This window comes from Mauremys mutica, chromosome 1 (genome assembly GCF_020497125.1).
Source record: "Mauremys mutica isolate MM-2020 ecotype Southern chromosome 1, ASM2049712v1, whole genome shotgun sequence".
In the NCBI taxonomy this organism is placed as follows: Eukaryota; Metazoa; Chordata; order Testudines; family Geoemydidae; genus Mauremys; species Mauremys mutica.
The window spans coordinates 147,778,236-147,796,450 of NC_059072.1; the positions used below are offsets into that span (position 1 = coordinate 147,778,236).

At 44.4% G+C, this 18,215-nt stretch overlaps 1 protein-coding gene across 1 annotated transcript in view; it reads left to right on the top strand.

The window, feature by feature from the left end:
- Nucleotides 1–1,186: 1,186 nt before the first annotated feature.
- LOC123356218 (zinc finger protein 850-like) overlaps nucleotides 1,187–18,215 on the top strand; it is a 316,339-nt gene continuing 299,310 nt past the window's right edge. Inside the window, exons 1-2 of the mRNA XM_044999231.1 lie at nucleotides 1,187–1,211; nucleotides 1,570–3,282. Coding sequence (XP_044855166.1) covers nucleotides 1,581–3,282 — 1,702 coding nt within the window. The 5' untranslated portion in view covers nucleotides 1,187–1,211; nucleotides 1,570–1,580. The remainder of the gene's footprint in view (nucleotides 1,212–1,569; nucleotides 3,283–18,215) is intronic.

Sequence of the window (18,215 nt, forward strand, 5' to 3'; positions counted from 1 at the left end):
AATTGCAATGTAAGGTGTCAATGAAAATGCTATGATTTTCCAAGTTTGATCATTTTGTTTCTATCTTTATAGATATGAGTTATAGATATGTAGGGTGTATCTGTATTCCAGACTTGTGTAGTGTTTCTGAGTGACACCCCCAGACATATTGGCTTCACTGCTGCCCAGCCTGTTCGATGGCCTATCCAGGGTCATCAGCCATACAATGAACCCATTGAAAGGATTAAGGGGATACACCTATTGAGTCAGCAAGACATGCAGGGGTATGCCTGTGTACTGAGAACTCCAAGGCTTTTCCATGCCATGTGCTGTGAATCTTGCGTTTGGGACACAGGAAGTAGAAGCCACTTGGCAAAAGGAATATAAAGGGAAGCTGCATCATCTCCATTTTGTCTTCAATCCCTCTTCCTACCTCTGGAGCAACTTCTCTACAAACTGAAGGCTTGAACAAAGGACTGAATAATGTGGATGTGTACCAGAGAGCCTTTCAATCCAGAAACTCACCAACACTGCTAAGAATCAGATATATATATTTCTGAATGTATCTGACTGCTTTCCCATTTAACAACTCCCTTTTTCTTCCTATCTTTTATAATAAACCTTTAGTTTAGATGCTTTCTTGCTTATAAACCTTTAGTTTAGATGCTAAGGATTGGCTGGCATTTTGTGTAAGATCCAAACCTATACCTGACCTGGTAATGTGGCTGACACTTGGTCAGAAGAACATTTTGTTTATGTGAACAGAGTTTTTAAATAACTTCTCACTGTGCTGGACCTAGGTGCTGATTGGGAGTCAGAGAACTGGAATGCAATAAAGGGGGCTGTGTGATTTCTTTTTTCAGTTTCTCAATAACCAGCATGGGGGATCAGAAGCACAGTTTGTGACTGGTCGGTTAGTTTAACTTCAGTGTTAACCAGCAGTTTTGGGAGCAACTGCTCTCCCTTTTTCAGCCTGCCCTGACCTTGGCCTTTTCAGTGAGGTCTGACCCAGGCACACTGGGTCACACTAAGCACTGAAGTTAAATTAATAGAGTATTTTTTATGACACAGTCATATGAAATCAACTGAACTCCTTTTATTTTCTTTCATCTGAGCAGGGTTTCCAGTTTCCAAACCTCATATAATCTCCCAGCTGGAACAAGGAGAAGAGTCATGGGTCCCAGACCTCCAGGGTTCAGAGGAAAGAGAGATCCTGAGTGCTCCCCACACAGGTGAGGAAATATTAAACCAACTCAGAATCTATAAGTGCCTGAAAGAAACATCTGGGATGCCCTACAAAGCCCTTGGGAGGTCTCTCAGTTCATTATTGTCCCTAGCAAGGGTCGCATCCTCAGAGTTAATATAGTTCATGGCTTCCTGTAGATCCTAGCACACCAGGCCGTGGCTTCCTTCCTTCCCCCTGTGAATTTGGATAGGATGTGAAGGCCAAATTGATCTCCTCCTCTCACCTATTTAGGGGGAGAGTTTGGAGGAGTTCAGTTCTTGTTTTTATTTGACCTCTCTCAAGCACTTGTATTGGTTTGGCCTTCCCCTTTCCATCCCTGTTTGAGGTTTCTGTCTCTATCACAGCAGGTGATGCAATGGTAGGTGACAAAGAGGCGCAGAATTCTCAGCAGGAAAATGTCGAGCAAATGGATAAATACAGAGAATTATTGCAAAGATCGAAAAGGAATGTGTCCAGGAGTCATGAGCAGGGAAACTCCTGTGAGATTCAGCACAGACCAGAAAGAGAGCAGGGAAACCAGCCAGGAGAGAAAATGGGTAAATTTATTTCCTGTCAGGGAACTCAGAAGAGCGTCAAGGAAACCACAACGCAGCAGAAAATCCTCATGAGAAAGAGGAAAAATACATGCCGTGAGTGTGGGAAAAGCTTCTCTAGCAGCTCAGCCCTTTCTCAACATCAGAGAATCCACACAGGGGAGAGGCCCTATGAATGCCGTGAGTGTGGGAAAACCTTCACTTACAAATCAAGTCTTGTTGATCATAAGAGAATCCACACTGGGGAGAGGCCCTATGAATGCCGTGAGTGTGGGGAAAACTTCACTCGCAGATCAGGCCTTTTTCTCCATCAGAGAATCCACACAGGGAAGAGGCCCTATGAATGCCGTGAGTGTGGGGAAAGCTTCACTGGAAGATCAGCCTTTTATCAACATCAGAGAATCCACACAGGGAAGAGGCCCTATGAATGCCGTGAGTGTGGGAAAACCTTCACTTACAAATCAAACCTTGTTCATCATGAGAGAATCCACACAGGGGAGAGGCCCTATGAATGCCGTGAGTGTGGGAAAACCTTCACTTACAAATCAAACCTTGTTCATCATGAGAGAATCCACACAGGGGAGAGGCCCTATGAATGCAGTGAGTGTGGGATAAGCTTCAGTCACAGATCAGGCCTTTCTAAACATCAGAGAATCCACACAGGGAAGAGGCCCTATGAATGCCGTGAGTGTGGGAAAACCTTCACTTACAAATCAAACCTTGTTCATCATGAGAGAATCCACACAGGGGAGAGGCCTTATAAATGCAATGAGTGTGGGAAAAGCTTCACTAGCAGCTTAGTCCTTTCTAAACATCAGAGAATCCACACAGGGAAGAGGCCCTATGAATGCCGTGAGTGTGGGAAAAGCTTTATTACCAGCTCAGCCCTTTCTCAACATCAGAGAATCCACACAGGGGAGAGGCCCTATGAATGCCGTGAATGTGGGAAAAGCTTTATTACCAGCTCAGCCCTTACTCAACATCAGAGAATCCACACAGGGGAGAGGCCCTATGAATGCCGTGAGTGTGGGAAAAGCTTTATTACCAACTCAGCCCTTTCTGAACATCAGAGAATCCACACAGGGGAGAGGCCCTTTGAATGCAGTGAGTGTGGGAAAACCTTCACTTACAAATCAAATCTTCTTGTTCATAAGAGAATCCACACAGGCGAGAAGCCCTATGGATGCCGTGAGTGTGGGAAAAGCTTCGCTCACAGCTCAGCCCTTTCTAAACATCAGAGAATCCACACAGGGGAGAGGCCCTATGAATGCCGTGAGTGTGGGAAAAGCTTCACTCACAGCTCTCACCTTACTGGGCATCAGAGAATTCACACAGGAGAGAGGCCCTATGTATGCAGTGAGTGTGGGAAAACCTTCAATCACAGCTCGCACCTTCTTACCCATCTCAGAATCCACACAGGGGAGAGGCCCTATAAATGCAGTGATTGTGGGAAAAACTTCATTCACCGCCAGCAGCTTATTAGCCATCAGAGAATGCACACAGGTATGAGACCCAATGGAAGCAGTAAGTGTGGGAAAACCTTGTCTTGCCACTGAGCCCATGTGAGCCATCAGAGAATCTGCAAGGGGGATCAACACCATAAAAACCTCTATGGCTATCAATACTGTAATACTTTTCCTGATTCCCACATAGTAACTTTTAAAAGGTGTTTGAACTGTTTGAAGCACCGATATCCCTCAGCTTGTCCAGATGAGTGGCCCAGTTTTGCATTTTACAGTTTGACCTCTTTGAGGTGGACCCATTTGTCCTTTCTATCAACTCCATTGTCCCATGAGTAATTCGAGTGTGCCCTTCCCATAAGAAACAAGGGCGCATCACATTTATACCATTCCTCCTATTGCAAAGTTATTGTTAGAGTCACCAATGATTCAGATTGTATCATTGCCAGTTGCTCTCACGTTGCTCTGGGTTGTGCTGAAGAGCAATTATCATGGGAACTTTTCAAATTATATTTAAATGAAGAGGAGCAAGGGCAGGAAAAAAGTGTCATTTCAGCCTCTGTGATACTGGAAGGAGATGTAAAAAGCGACAGAGTCCTGTGGCGCCTTATAGACTAAAAAACGTTTTGGAGCATAAGCAATATACAAAAACCTATAGGATAACACTTCAATCTCCCTGGACACACAATCGCAGATTTAAAAATAGCCATCCTGCAGCAAAAAAACTTCAGACCCAGACTTCAGAGGGAAACTGCTGAGCTTGAGTTTATTTGCATATTTGACACCATCAGCTCAGGATTAAACAAAGACTGTGAATGGCTAGCCAACTACAAAAGCATTTTCTCCTCCTTTGATGTTCACACCTCAACTGCTAGAAGAGAGCCTCATCCTCCCTGATTGAACTAACCTTGTTATCTCTAGTCTGATTCTTGCTTGCATATTTATACCCGCCTCTGGAAATTTCCACTACGTGCATCTGACGAAGTGGGGACTCACCCACGAAAGCTTATGCACCAATATGTCTGTTAGTCTACAAGGTGCCACAGGACTCTTTGTCACATTTTACAGATCCAGACTAACATGGCTACCTCTCTGATACTTGGAAGGAGATTGGGTGACTCAGATTCCCTCCTTCCTTGTCACGGCAGAACTGTTACCTTTTGTCTGAGCCAGGCAGAGTTTATCGTCATCATATTCTACCTCTCCACTTCTCAAAGTGTCATGTGATGAAGTGTTCTCAGTTTTCTGTGCTTGGAGATGATGCTTTGACTTATTTAATCCTATACCAGAGTTGCTATGACTGGAGATGAAAGTATCAAAGACCGGGAAGGGGAATTCATATGGATTCTAAATGCAGTGTGATCATTTCGAGTTTAAATCCCAGGTTTCATCTATTGGTAAAGCCACTTCTGGCAAGGTGGCTGCTTTTTCCCCCATTATGGGTATGCTAGCATACTAAACATGTTGTAAATAACATAACTGACTATTGAGACAGTGCTCAATGAAATATGTTTGAATGGATCAGAGGAGAATGTGATGGGAGAATCTCTTGTCCTGAGTCTAAATAATTAGATGTAATCTGCTCTGGAATTTCAATTTACACTTTCATTGTCATGTATTCTATCTCTCTGTGATCTGGGTTTCTATCTTTCTTGATGGCTGTGTGGTCACACAATTAGATATTAGTTCAGCTCAGATTTATTCGAGAATTTAAGACAAATGGCCATTTGCTAAAGTCATCATTTCTCACTTCAGCTTTGCTTTTTCCCCATCCTTCCATGATGACATGGAGAAAGTTCAAGTGCAGTTATGTCAACAGGAGAGAACTCTCCAATTTACTGGCCATGCTAACAAAGACACAGCAGTGATTTAAAATCGCCACTTGGAAATTGTGAACAACAGCAGACCCCCAACTAACTGAAGAAAGTGCATATATGACCACAGTGTAGTTCAATTGTTTAAATCAATATTGTCTCAGATGGCTATGTTGGCCGGAGAAGCTCTCCTGCTGATGTAGCGCTGTCTACACAGGGGATTAGAGCTGTGTAACTACGTTGCTCAGCTGTATCGATTTTTCACACCTCTGAGCAATAATTATACTGATAAATGTCTTTAGAGTAGACCAGACAGTTTTCTTTTGTGTTTTATACATTTATATCACTTCTCCCCTGCTACCTCCTACTGTGAAAGATTTAAAGTGTGAAAAGAGAGGTATTTTTCCTCATGATGCAAACATTTCCACATAGGAGACGCCTTCCACCAACACGCGTGGCAGAAGAACCAGAGATATATGAACTCTCTCAAAAGTGTTGAGACAAACCACAACTTGAGCCAAGATTCAGTTGTTGGCAATGGGGATTAAAAGAAAACTAACATATATGACAACAATGTGTGATCTTTGAATATATTAGTGTTACTAGTGAAAATGAAATAATAGGAGATGTTATTGGTTAAAGAGTAAGAGACTAATTGTTTGATAATCTGAATTATTTTGGAAAACTGAAAGTTGTCGTGTTTTTTCTTTTGTTAGAAATGATGGCTAGTCTTCAAAAGTGAATTTGATTTAATTTACCCCCTGTAGTGTAAGGAGTTCTGGTTGAAAACCTCACTCCAAAGGTTGGGGTGGGAGAATGTGTGTGAGAAAGAGTGTATAAGAGAATATTGGGCCTGTAGATTTTATTTTTTTGTATTTCAAATAGAACTTATTTTGCTTAGCTTCAAAGTCAATTTCTATTAAAAGGAAAACTACTCGAGGAGACAAGTTGTATAAGTTTTTACCCACTTACACTGTAAGGGTCACTGACTTCCACAGTTCTCTAATTTGCAAAGGAAAGGCCTGACATCTGTCATAGGATGTGTCCAGCATGTAGGAAAACTGCAATCGTCAACCATCAATACCAAGGAAAAGGCTGAAGTCCATTGCCTTTCATATCAAAAAGCCACCTAAAGGCTGGTCTACACTGAAAAGTTGTGTTGACATAGTCACATCTCTCAGGGGTGTGAAAAATCCACTCCTCTGAGAGAAGTAGTTAATGTGACCTAAGCCCCAGTGTAGACAGTGTTAGGTTGTCAGAAGAATATTTCCAGTGTTTGAAGTGTAGACACAGCCTTAGACAGATTGATCCCCTCTGGGAAGTGAGTCATGACATCAATTCCAATTTTGACCCATCTCCCTGTATGTGAGAAAGCTGCTAGTATGGAGGGCTGAGCCAGGTATCTGATCGCCTGGTTCAACTGAGGGAAAAGCTCTTCGTACCCATCAATCCAAAGACTGAGAGAAATGGAGAGTTCCAACCATTGTCATTTTAGTATTTTATTGTTCCTTTCCCTATTTTTTGTGCTGACCTTTCTATTCTATCAGGGTGTGACTGTATAGCTCAGTGCATGTGTGATAAAAGCTCTTTGGTGGCAATAGGCAAAGAGGTCAAAGTAATTCACAAGAAACTCCTGTCTCAGATCTGACAAACTCATCACACCTAGTGCACTATTTTTTTTATATATATATTTATCCAGGAAGCATAGCAGTGAGATCTCTAGTGAAAGCTTGTAAATTATTGTTACTCCTGATCACTGCAAGAGGTGTGAGAGTCCTATTGAAGGAGTAATGTAAGTATATGGAAAATTATGCCCATATGGTATTGTCGTGAAAGTGAGTCACCCCAATCATAGGTCTTGTTGGGGACAGCCCATTCAAGTGGGAGGGAATTGTCACCCATCTCTTGCTAGCCAGTTATGCGATGTATTGCTGCATTGTCAACCTTTGCACCAGCCCAGAAAAGCCAATGGAAAGCTATTAGAGACAAATTATAGACATTGAAACCCTGTGGAAGTGAAAAGGACAATATGACAATGAGGAAATGGTCCTTTCTGTGAATATACACAAAAGACTGATTCAGTTTATAACAGGGTGGAGAGAAACACTCTGGATCCATTCACCAAGAAGATCACTAATGACCAGTGGTGCTTCAAGAAAGGCAGGGGCATGGCTCCTAGGGACTAGCAATCACTGCAATAGACTGTCACCTCACACTTCAATCTACTTAGATAGGAAAGGTAACTATTAAAAAGTGTAGGTTGCATTTTGTGATTTTGTTTTGTTGGTAATGGTTGGTTTCCATCGCTCACATTTGTTTCTGTTTAAATCTCTGTCCCTTGTTAAAGAAAATTCCATTTGTTCAGTAACTGTGCCCAAGTGCTGTGTGTGATACAGTAGCAGTGGGCTACAGTAAAACTGCTTTGGCCAGAGAGGATCTGGGATTTTTCTGAGCCCTGGTCTACCCTAGGGGAGGGGATCGATCTAAGTTACGCAACTTCAGCTACATGAATAACGTAGCTGAAGTCGATGTACTTAGATCGACTTACCGTGGTGTCTTCATCGCGGTGAGTCGACTGCTGCAGCTCCCCCATAGACTCTGCCTGCGCCTCTCACCAAGCTGGAGTACACGCGAGTACCGACGGGAGAGCACTCAGGGATCGATTTATTGCATCTACACTAGACGCGATATATCGACCCCCACTGGATCAATCGCTGACCGCCAATTCAGCAGGTAGTATAGACATACCCCGAGTATCTGGTGATCGGAGCTGGACCCCAGAGATGGACACATTGAAGGAACTCAGGGATTAAGATGCCTCTGTTGTCAACTGTCAGGGCTGCTGTAGCTCAGAGGAGAGTGCTTGACTGCCTGACAGGCTGGGTGAGTTTGGTCACTAACATCCAGCTACCAAATGCAAAACTCCCTCTTCCTCGTGGCAGGTGGCAACAAGGAGACACACAGTCCTCAGCACCCTGAGATGGATCACAATGTGTCTCAATGTTGATCCACCTGTCAGATCTACACAGGGGAAGCTCCCTATAGCATAAAACTCTGCCCTATGAAATCATGGAACATGTGCTCTTCTCTCTGTGAAAGCACGTAAAGAATCCAAGTGCTGGAGAGTAGGGATTGGGTCCAAAGTGAGCTAGACAAATTGGAGGATTGGGCCAAAAGAAATTGGATGAGGTTCAACAAGGACAAGTGCAGATTTCTACACTTAGGACAGAAGAGTCCCATGCACCGTTACAGGCTGGGGACAGACTGGCTAAGTGGCAGTTCTGCAGAAAAGGACCTGGGGATTACAGTGGATGAGAAGCTGGATATGAGTCAATAATGTGCCCTTGTTGCCGGGAAGGTTAACAGCATATTGGGCAGCATTAGTAGGAATGTTGCCAGCAGATCGAGGGAAGTGATTATTCCCGTCTATTTCGCACTGGTGTGGCCACGTCTGGAGAACTGTGTCCAGTGTTGGGCCCCCTGCTACAGAAAGGATGTGAACAAATTGGAGAGCGTTCAGCGGAGGGCAATGAAAATGATTAGGGGGCCTAGGCATATGATTTATGAAGAGATGGTGAGGAACTGGGATTGTTTAGTCTGCAGAAGAGAAGACTGAGTTGGAATTTGACAGCAGCCTTCAACTACCTGAAGGGGGGTTCCAAAGAGGATGGAGTTCGGCTGTTCTCAGTGGTGGCAGATGACAGAACAAGGAGCAATGGTCTCAAGTTGCAATGTGGGACGTCTAAGTTGGATATTAGGAAAAAACTGTTTCCCTAGGAGGGTGGTGAAGCACTGGAATGCGTTCCCTAGGGAGGTGGTACAATCTCCATCCTTAGAGGTTTGTAAGGCCCAGCTTAACAGAGCCCTGGCTGGGATGATTTAGTTGGTGATTGGTCCTGCTTTGAGCAGTGGGACTAGATGACCTCCTGAGGTCCCTTCCAACCCTGATATTCTATGATTCTAAGTAGCTGCAAGTGGTCCTCAAATGTTTTTGTGTTCACATCTGTAAAGATGCTGGGAATGGGCGATGGGATGGATCACTTCATGATTACGTGTTCTGTTAATTCCCTCTGAAGCATCTGGCACTGACCACTGTTGGAAGACAGGACACTGGACTGGATGGACCATTGGTCTGGCCCAGTATGGCTGTTCTTATGTTTTATGTACAGGAATGAGGCTCTTACAAAGCAGAAATGGGGGGGAGGGGCTCTGAATTTAAATCAGTGTTAGAGAGAAATGTTATTTCTTCCATACATCGGGTCTCACTGTGTTTGAACACAAGTGATCCCCAGCTCCTTCCCCCAAGCCTCAGGTGGGGATTAGCTGCAAACAGCTGCAGCTGCTGCTCTGAGGGGAGCGGTATAGGCTGTCTGCTTGTTGGTGCAGCCCACCAGCTGGTTCTTCAGGGGCAGATGGTGAGTTGCTGGGCAGGGATGCTGCACTGGCTGGGGTCTGAAAAATGAACAGCGATCTAAGGACTCTACACTGGCCTCCAGTGGGGGTTGAGGATGCTGAGGCAGTGGAATCTCAGCATCACAGTCATCAAGGTTCAAAGTTGCTTGGGGGGGAGAGGGGAGTGACTCTGCTGGATTTTTAATGCATCCCCTTAACTACTTGCCTATGACAACCTGGCAGTCCCCTGCTTTGTCATTGCACTGTGGCTGTGTTCTCTGTAGAAAGGGTCTCCAGGAACTGGTATTTGCAGCTGCATTAAAGAGTCATACAAGAGAAGGAAGAGTCAATGTTTTAGAAAGAGAAGTCTCTGTGTATGTAAGATGTGTGGGAGGGTTTCCAGAAATCAGTTTGCTCCAGTGTCTTTTTTCTGGGATTTCCTTTAGAAAAAGCTGAAGCAGGGAGCAAACTGTCTGCCCTTTCTGATGCTCAAACTCGGGAGCTTCAGATTATGAGATTGACATGCTCCCAACTACACTAAGAAGGCTGTGTAAAGCTTTTGGTTAAGTGCATGAAGGAACCTCCTACACCAGTGACTGGGGCAGGGATAGAGCCAGGGTTGTGCTGGAAGAAGCAGGGAGATCTGGTGCCCAGACACCTTTCGTGGCAGCAAACAAATCAACTCCTTCTGCCACTGAACAATCCACCTGGGTTCTAAGAGCAGCACTGGGAGGCTTTCTTCTTGCCACTTCTGCTGGCATGACCAGACATCCTGGAGGCCTTTCTAGAAGAGAATTGAGAACTGAGTTGGCAAAACCAATTTGAAAACAGGAAGCTCAGATTTAGACTCATTTATTTATAATATTAAATAGTCCTTCAATTCCAGTGTCACAATCAATACAATTGCTTCAGCCTGATACTTTCCCAAAGGGAAAACTTAAATTATCTCCAAGAGGAGTGGAGAGAAAACACTTTTCAGAGTTCAGGAGAGACAGATGGGTGAGGGTAAGAGCTTGCAGAGGACCAACCCCTGTTGGTGAAAGAGACAAACTTTGGAGTTAACCCAGAACTCTTCTTCAGTTCTGTGTAGCCTGAAAGGTTGTCTGTTCAATAAAAAGCAGTTAGAAAGTAAGAACAGTCATACTGAGTCAGACCAGTTCATCTAGCCTATTATCCTGTTTTCTGACAGGCCAATGCCAGGCGCCACAGAGGGAATGAACAGAACAGGTAATCATCAAGTGATCCATCCCCTGTCATCCATTCCCAGCTTCTGGCAAAGCTAGGGACACCATCCCGCCCCATCCTGGCTAATAGCCACTGATGAACCTATCCTCCATGAACTTATCTAGTCCCTTTTTTAACCCTGTTATAATCTTGGCCTTTACAACATCCTCTGCAAGGTTAACTGTGTGTTGTGTGTAGAAATACTTCCTTTCATTCTTTTCAAACCTGCAGCCTATTCATTTCATTTGGTGACCTTCCTACTTCTTGTGCTATGAGAAGGAGTAAATAACACTCCCTTCCTTGGTCCTTTGAAAGATATTGTGTGACACACACACACACCATCTCTCATGTCCTGGAACCAACATTGATACAATAACACCACAAATAGCAAAGGTCAAAGTAAATGCACATAGAAGAAGCATCTTGTGTTTCATTCCTTATGTCCTGGTCCCATCCTGTGGTATTTTGCACAGAAACATTATTTCCCCAGAAGAGACCCAGGAGTGGGGGCTGCATTCCTGTGCCAAACAGTCACTAGAAGGAGGCAGACAAATGCCTTTAGGATGAGGCGTCCGTCACTGTCAAAAGATCATCTCCGTCCTGCAGGTCACTGGCAGCCTGAATCTGTTCCTTATCCTCCCAGAGTCTGGGGGCTGGAATCAGCACTACACAGTCTCTCTGTATGTAGCAAGAACAAACAGAAACCTTGTCTTTAAAACAAGCTGTTCCCTTCCTTTTCAGGGAAGATTTTGCTATGACTGAAGTTGAGCTTCAGTTCCCCACTCCTAGGAGTGGGGGTGGGGCCAACAGATCTCCCACTGAGATCTATTTTCTCCGTTGTCTCCTTTCATTCACTTGGGATGGTAACTCTGCTCCCAGCTGTCAGGCAGCCTCCAGCCCATCCACCCTGGTTACTAAGTCCATGGCCAACCATGGTCACCAACTTTTCTAGCACCCATAGCATGCAGGAAAGCTAACACTGCCAGATATATTGGTGGTATAGTGGAGCACATTGCTGCTTTCTGAGCACTTGATCTGGGTTTGATTCCCAGCTAATTCAACATTGGCTTCTCTCTTTTACTGTTTCCTTGTCTGGAAGTGGTTTAATTTCAGTCACATTGTGTTACAATCACATTACCAATAAAATGAGACAATAAATGTCTCAAAGCCCAGCAGGTCATAGAGGATGGAGGCATACAAGGGGCTGGAATGTACAGGGAGCTGCAGCACACATCCTTGTGTCATCTGAGAAAAACAGAACCCTTGGAAATCTGCATCTCCCATCCCCTGGCCTTCCGTGTTATGATTCCAGCTGTGTGCGATGTTTGTGTGATGTTCCTGCATGATGGGGAAATAAAGTTCTGGGTCAGATCCCTTTGCTGTGCCACTTATAATGACATGAACAAAACAGAGGCAAAATAAAAATAAACCCAAAATTGCAATACAGTTAGGGAAAGAGAAGATCATAGTTAAGCCAAACAATTCAAAATAAAAAAATAATACTAAGGGGGGAGGGGAGAAGAGATGAGGTATGTGGAGAGCTCCTTGATATTTGAACTCAGATTGCTAGAATCAAAATTCAGACTTGACACTGTAGAAAACCTGCTACTACTTGTCTCTGGAAACCTGTGATGATCAAGATTAAGTTGGGACACCTGGTCTGCGTCAATCATTTATTGTCTCTCTGTCTCTTCCCCCGCATTTCTCTCCTTCAATGTCTATGCATTTCTTTTGCTCCCTCTCCCCCTGCCCTTTCACTCTACACCTTATAGGAAAAGCCGAGTTTCCATGTTCTGTACATGATCCTGTGTCAGCGGACGTGTGACCCTGGTCAAAACCAGTCACCAGAACACAATGGCCCTTTATGGAAATGTCACTGCCTACTCCCCAAAATACCCCCTCCCCCAATAAAGGGGGTGGGGTTCAGCTCTGACTGAGAGGCTTTTAGCCCTAAGGATTAATCTGCTTGTTTGTATAAATTTATCTTTTCTTATAAATTTGAGTATTTGATGTAATAGGCTCATAGATTTATATTAAAATAAGTTTGGCTGTAATGCAAGAGACCTACAGGTCAAAACTCTGTATATGAAGCTAAGACAAATTTAGCACATTTTGAGACCCTTATCCAGAAAAGTAAAAACAGAAAAAACACCCACGCAGATGTCTAGAGACCTTTTGCCTAAACCAATAAAGAATGAAGATGGCAAAGGGGATTTTTCAAAATTGTACCCACAGACTTAACAAGTACACCACAAGAGCGTACATACCTGTCATCCATACGCACATACATACTAGCCTATGGGTTAAGCGTACCCTAACATTTCCGTGGGGGAAGGATGAAATTTGGGCATAAGAGGAAGGATTTCCGACCAATGCCCTATAAAATGGCGATGCATCTTGCCATTAGGCAGGCAATCTACCCACCTATCTACTCCTGTCTACCCTTCATTTGCCTCCACCTTCAACAACGTATCGATGCTACTCGTCTACGACGTCTATTAACTATTAATAGGCCGCATTTTCTTTCTTTTCAAACTTTAAGTTTTAAGGGAAATAGGCTAAGCTTGGTTTCCCTACACTTTATTTCAGTTTAAGGCTTATTGAGTTAAGTTAAAGAATAAACAGCTTTAACTGCTCTGCATTTAGCATCCTCTGCTAGAGGTGTGAAAACGGAACTGCCACAGGCGCGGTCCCTTCTCTTCCAACACCAGGCTATTAAAACAGAGTGTGAGTATTAACCAAAGTTTGCAGCACATAATATTGTATTATATGTATCTCTTGAATAACAGTAATACAATTGTAACTCTGTAATTCTAACTATTTTATCATTTGCTTACTGTTTCATTGATTTTAATAAAAGGTCTTTATGACTATATCTGTCTCAGTGTGAGCTTCCTGTCATACCCACAAAGGTCCTTTTATAAACTCTATGAAGCCTGATTCAGGACCAACTTTATCTTCTCATCAAACAAATTGGCAAGCCGGAACCCATACTAATTAATATCCATATTATTATTATTATAATTATTAGTTAGTTAAAATTAATTAAATAAAACTAAATTAAGTGGATAAATTAAACCAACATTACTAACACACCAATCAGGCTACACTAATCGGAAGTCATACAAGCAATTCCCTCAGATATTCCAGTTCCCTTGTTTCACCAGCATCACTCCTTTAAGGGATGAATGGTTACGAAAACCAATACCCCAGTAAAAGAAAAAATGGTTCTCTCAAAGGACTCCAAAGGACCAAGCCCCAGATCCAGGTCAATAGACAAGTCAGATCTTACCCACAAATCATGCTGTTGCAAATCCTTTAGCATCTAAAATCTAAAGGTTTATTCATAAAAAGAAAGAAATATAGATGAGAGTTAAAATTGTTAAAGGAATCAATTACATCCAGTAATGGCAAAGTTCTTGGTTCAGGCTTGTAGCAGTGATGGAATAAACTGCAGGTTCAAATCAAGTCTCTGGAGTCCATCCACAGCTGGGATGGGTCATTCAGTCCTTTCTACAGAGCTTCAGTTTGTAGCAAAGTCCCTCCAGAGGTATAAAGCAGGATTGAAGACAAGATGGAGATGAGACATCAGCCTTTTATAGTCTCTTGCCATGTGGTCTTTGCTTTCTTTGTCCCAAAGACACTCTATCCAGCACGTGGCATAGAAAAACCTTAGAGTTCTGTCCATAGGCAGGTCCCCGCATACCTTGCTGTGTCACAAGGCATATCTGCCTTCTCTCAATGGGTCGATTGTATAGCTGATGGTTCTTCATGGGCCATCAAGCAGGCTAGGCAGAACTGACACCAACTTGTCTGGCGAGGGTGTTCCCCAGAAGCATAGCACAAGTTTGAAATATAGACAGCATAGAGCCAATATTCATAACGTGAACTACAAAAATGATTCACATCTAGAGATAGCATAATTATAATCAGCCAATCATAGCCTCTTCATAGATCCCTTACAGGATAACCTTTCTACAATATTGGCTACAAATATAGAAAAGTGGTCGCAATGATGATCTATACAGTTACAGATTATGTCAATAATGGCACAGGAGGTGACACAGCATCGGTGAGACTGATACTGGAATACTGCCTCCAGTTTTGGTGTCCTCATTTGAAAAAGATGTGAAATTGGAGCTGGGGCATCAAAGAGCCACCAAATGTTCTGAGGGCTGGAGAAAAATGCTTCTCAAGGTCTCCTTCTCAAGGTCTCTCTTTGAGGACTGAGAGAGTATTGGGGTTCACGTACGTGAGTGCCAGGAGGAACCTCTTACAAGATTTCTCCTTCCCTTTTAGTGATTTTACTAGAAAACAGCCATCTCTGTTTAGAAGGTAAGAGCCTCTTCGAGGGAAAGGGTGTCCTGGGGGCGTCACAGTTTGGACACCAGAGGGCCCCCCGTAAGGAAGTTCCTGCCACCCTGCTCTGTGTTTGTAGTGCAGGAGAGAGCAGCATTCCACGACAGTGATTTGCTCCTGGCTGCCGGAGCAGAGCAGCAGGCTCAGCTGTCAGAACTTCCCGGTGCGATGAAAGGGGAGGGGCCCAGACTCTGTAGCAGGAATGCAGGGCAGGCGAGTTCACAGAGGGCATTGTGGGATACTGGCAGAGGCCAGTTATGGTGATATAATGAACGGCAGCATCTACACTGACACTCTGTCACTTTAAGTTTGCTGGAAAAAGCTCTAGGCTTCTCATCGAAGTGGTTTTATTTTGTCACCAAAACAGGGCAGTTTTGTCACCAGATGTGGCGTTGCACTGTGTGCACCAGCCACAAGCTGCCAACCAAGGGATCATAGTGTGTTTTTCACATACCTGAGCAATATAATGATGCTGAAATAACTTTGTAGTGCAGACCTGGCCAAAGATTCACTCACACTCACACAGCTTGCAAGGAAAACCTCACCTGCTCCTCTGCTTTGCAGAATCCAAACACAAGCAAAGCTTGTCAGGTCCAGGTGGGGATGGCAGGGAGTCAGGTGTGAGCACACACTCTACCTTAGTCATAGGCAGGCACCATGGCTTAGCTGGGTAACACACTTGTTCTGTAAACAGGAGATCCTGGATTCAACTCCCACTAGTGCCTTGTTGAGATGCTTTTAGGGCACCTGGTATTGGCTACTGTCAGAAGACAAAATACAGAGCTAGATGGACCTTTGGTCTAGCCCAGTGTGGTTTTTCTTATGGTTTAAATTACACTCACAGGCACTGATAATAGAGTTACTGAAAATTTGGGAGTTAACAGCTGGTAGGTCAGTGGTCCAAGCCCCTCGCAAATGACCCCCAACCTCTTTGATAGGAGCAGGTCTGAGCTCTCACACCAAATGCCTCATTGTGGCTGCCAGAATCTGTGGGTGGCTCATAAAGATTACACCAAGGGTTGAGTCCTTGATTCACACAACAAGGATAACAACACTTTATTTCTCCTGCCCCAATAACAAGGAGACTGGGAATCCAACACTAGCCAAAAGTGATCATTTCGGCAAGCAATCCAACATATTGTAAAATCCACATGCAGACTCATACATGAAACCTTGCAAGAAAATCTTCCTGAGGGGTCTGAAGCACCTGGTGCTAGAGGAAAGGAGGGAGCCGCAGGTTGGAACTGAGGAGCAGCGTGAGGAGGAGGGGCATGTGGGTTGGGTTTGAGGGGCACTAGGAATAGGAGGAGGCTGTGGGTTGGGACAGAGGAGAAGGGTGAAGAGGAGTAGGCTCTGGTTGGGAGTGAGGAGCAGTGAGCATTGGAGGGACTGTGTGTTGGATCTGAGGGGCACTGGGAGTAGAGGGGACATGGGTTGGGGCTGAAGAGCATCCTCATTTGGGGATCCAGCAGGACGGGGAAGGCAGCAGGTGATTGTAATTCCTTAGGGATATTCTGTGTGTGTGTGTGTGTGTGTGTGTGTGCAGGAGAGGAACATGCTATATGCCCAGAGGCCTTTATTCCTCCAGCCTGTGAGGACAGAGGGGCTGTCAGGAAGTTGCCCCTTCAATCCCCCCCACACCACACAAAGGCCCTTCTTAGGAAAGGCAAAATCCTGAAGAGAAAAAGTAACATCAAAGAAGACTGCAGAACACAGATTTTTACAATCTTAGTGAGTAGTTTATTACTTAAACAGGGACTTGAATGCTGGACCCTCAGATTAAAAGTCTGGTGCACTACCAACTGAGCTAGCCAGGCTCACAAAGAAAAAGAGCAAGTTGGTGCAGAAGAGAAACTAGTCAAGAAAAAGAGACCAGGAAACAATAGGGGAAACCTGCTGCCCTCTCTCTCTTCCCAGCCCTGGCCTGGTATTAGTGCTGGTTAAAAAGAGGGGAAAATATCAGCATCTATCATCCTTTTATACCTGTACAAGAATCAGGCACAATACAGAGGTGCCCATCTGCAAGTGCCGAATGGTTGGACTGGCTAATGCAGCCTGTAGATGTCCAGGGCACACTGGGATATAGAGCCAAGTGTCCATCACCATCATTATTTCAAAGGGATAATGATAATGACAGGAAGGGTCACAACTGACTCAGTAGTTGCATACAAAGGTGCATGTTTGGCCATTACATAGGGAAATTCTGGCTCCTTCTCAGGCTCAGGTTGGCCACCCTGGTCTAGATGTAGAAGTTACAACATTTAAACTTGAATGAGGGGCCAATTTCCCCATCATTTCACACCTTTACATCCAAACACGATGACTTTCTGAATGAACCCTCCTTGTTCTGCCAGAAGATCTTGGGGTGGATGTAGGAGTCACTGGGTAAAATTCTCTGGACTCTGTTCTGAATCAGGTCAGGGCATAGGTACCTAGTGATCTAGTCTGGCTGTAAAATCTATAGATCAACACCAAATATGGTGTGAAATTAATCCTCAGAAATGGCTGTTCCCCACTCAGATCCCAGCAAAGGGCTCACCAAGGAAGGGGGCTGTTGAGGAAGGAAAGAAGAAAGATGTCCTTCTCTCCCTGGAGGAATTGGGCTCTGTGCTTTGGACAGAAAGGAGGGGAAGAAAATGGCCACACGATGGCAGAAGAACCTAAGAAATGAAACACAACAGGCTTCTGTGCACATTGATTCTGAACAATGAACGAACCTGACTCCTGTATCATAAAAAGCCATTTCTTTCTATGACCAGGAGAAAAGAGTTCCAATCATCCCTCCCTGTTTACTTTTGAATTATTTTACATTATAAAGAAAATTGTAACAAAATTAGTCTGAACTTGAGCTGCCTGTTATTAAAAGCTGGTTCCCCAATTCAGTTCCAACTGCTCTGCTAGAAACACCCGCAGGTGTCTGCTCACCCCAGGAAGAGGAAAAAGAGAAACCCCCACTGGGCACTGCCCTTGGCTCCAAGCTGCTGTCCCAGGGTGCGGGTGGGGACTGATTGTTTGCTGCTGAGGAGGGAGCCAATATTGGCCTCTGGTGCTCTGCTCTTGCATCTGCCCAGCCCAGGCTGTCCTCTGCCTCAGCTGCTGCTCCCTGCCTGCTCTAGAGTCAAACATGCAGGGCCCTCAGGGGAACAGAGGCTGGGACAGGACAGTAACCTGGGTTGGGCTGGGAAGATGCTGGGAGTTCTCGTTCCCT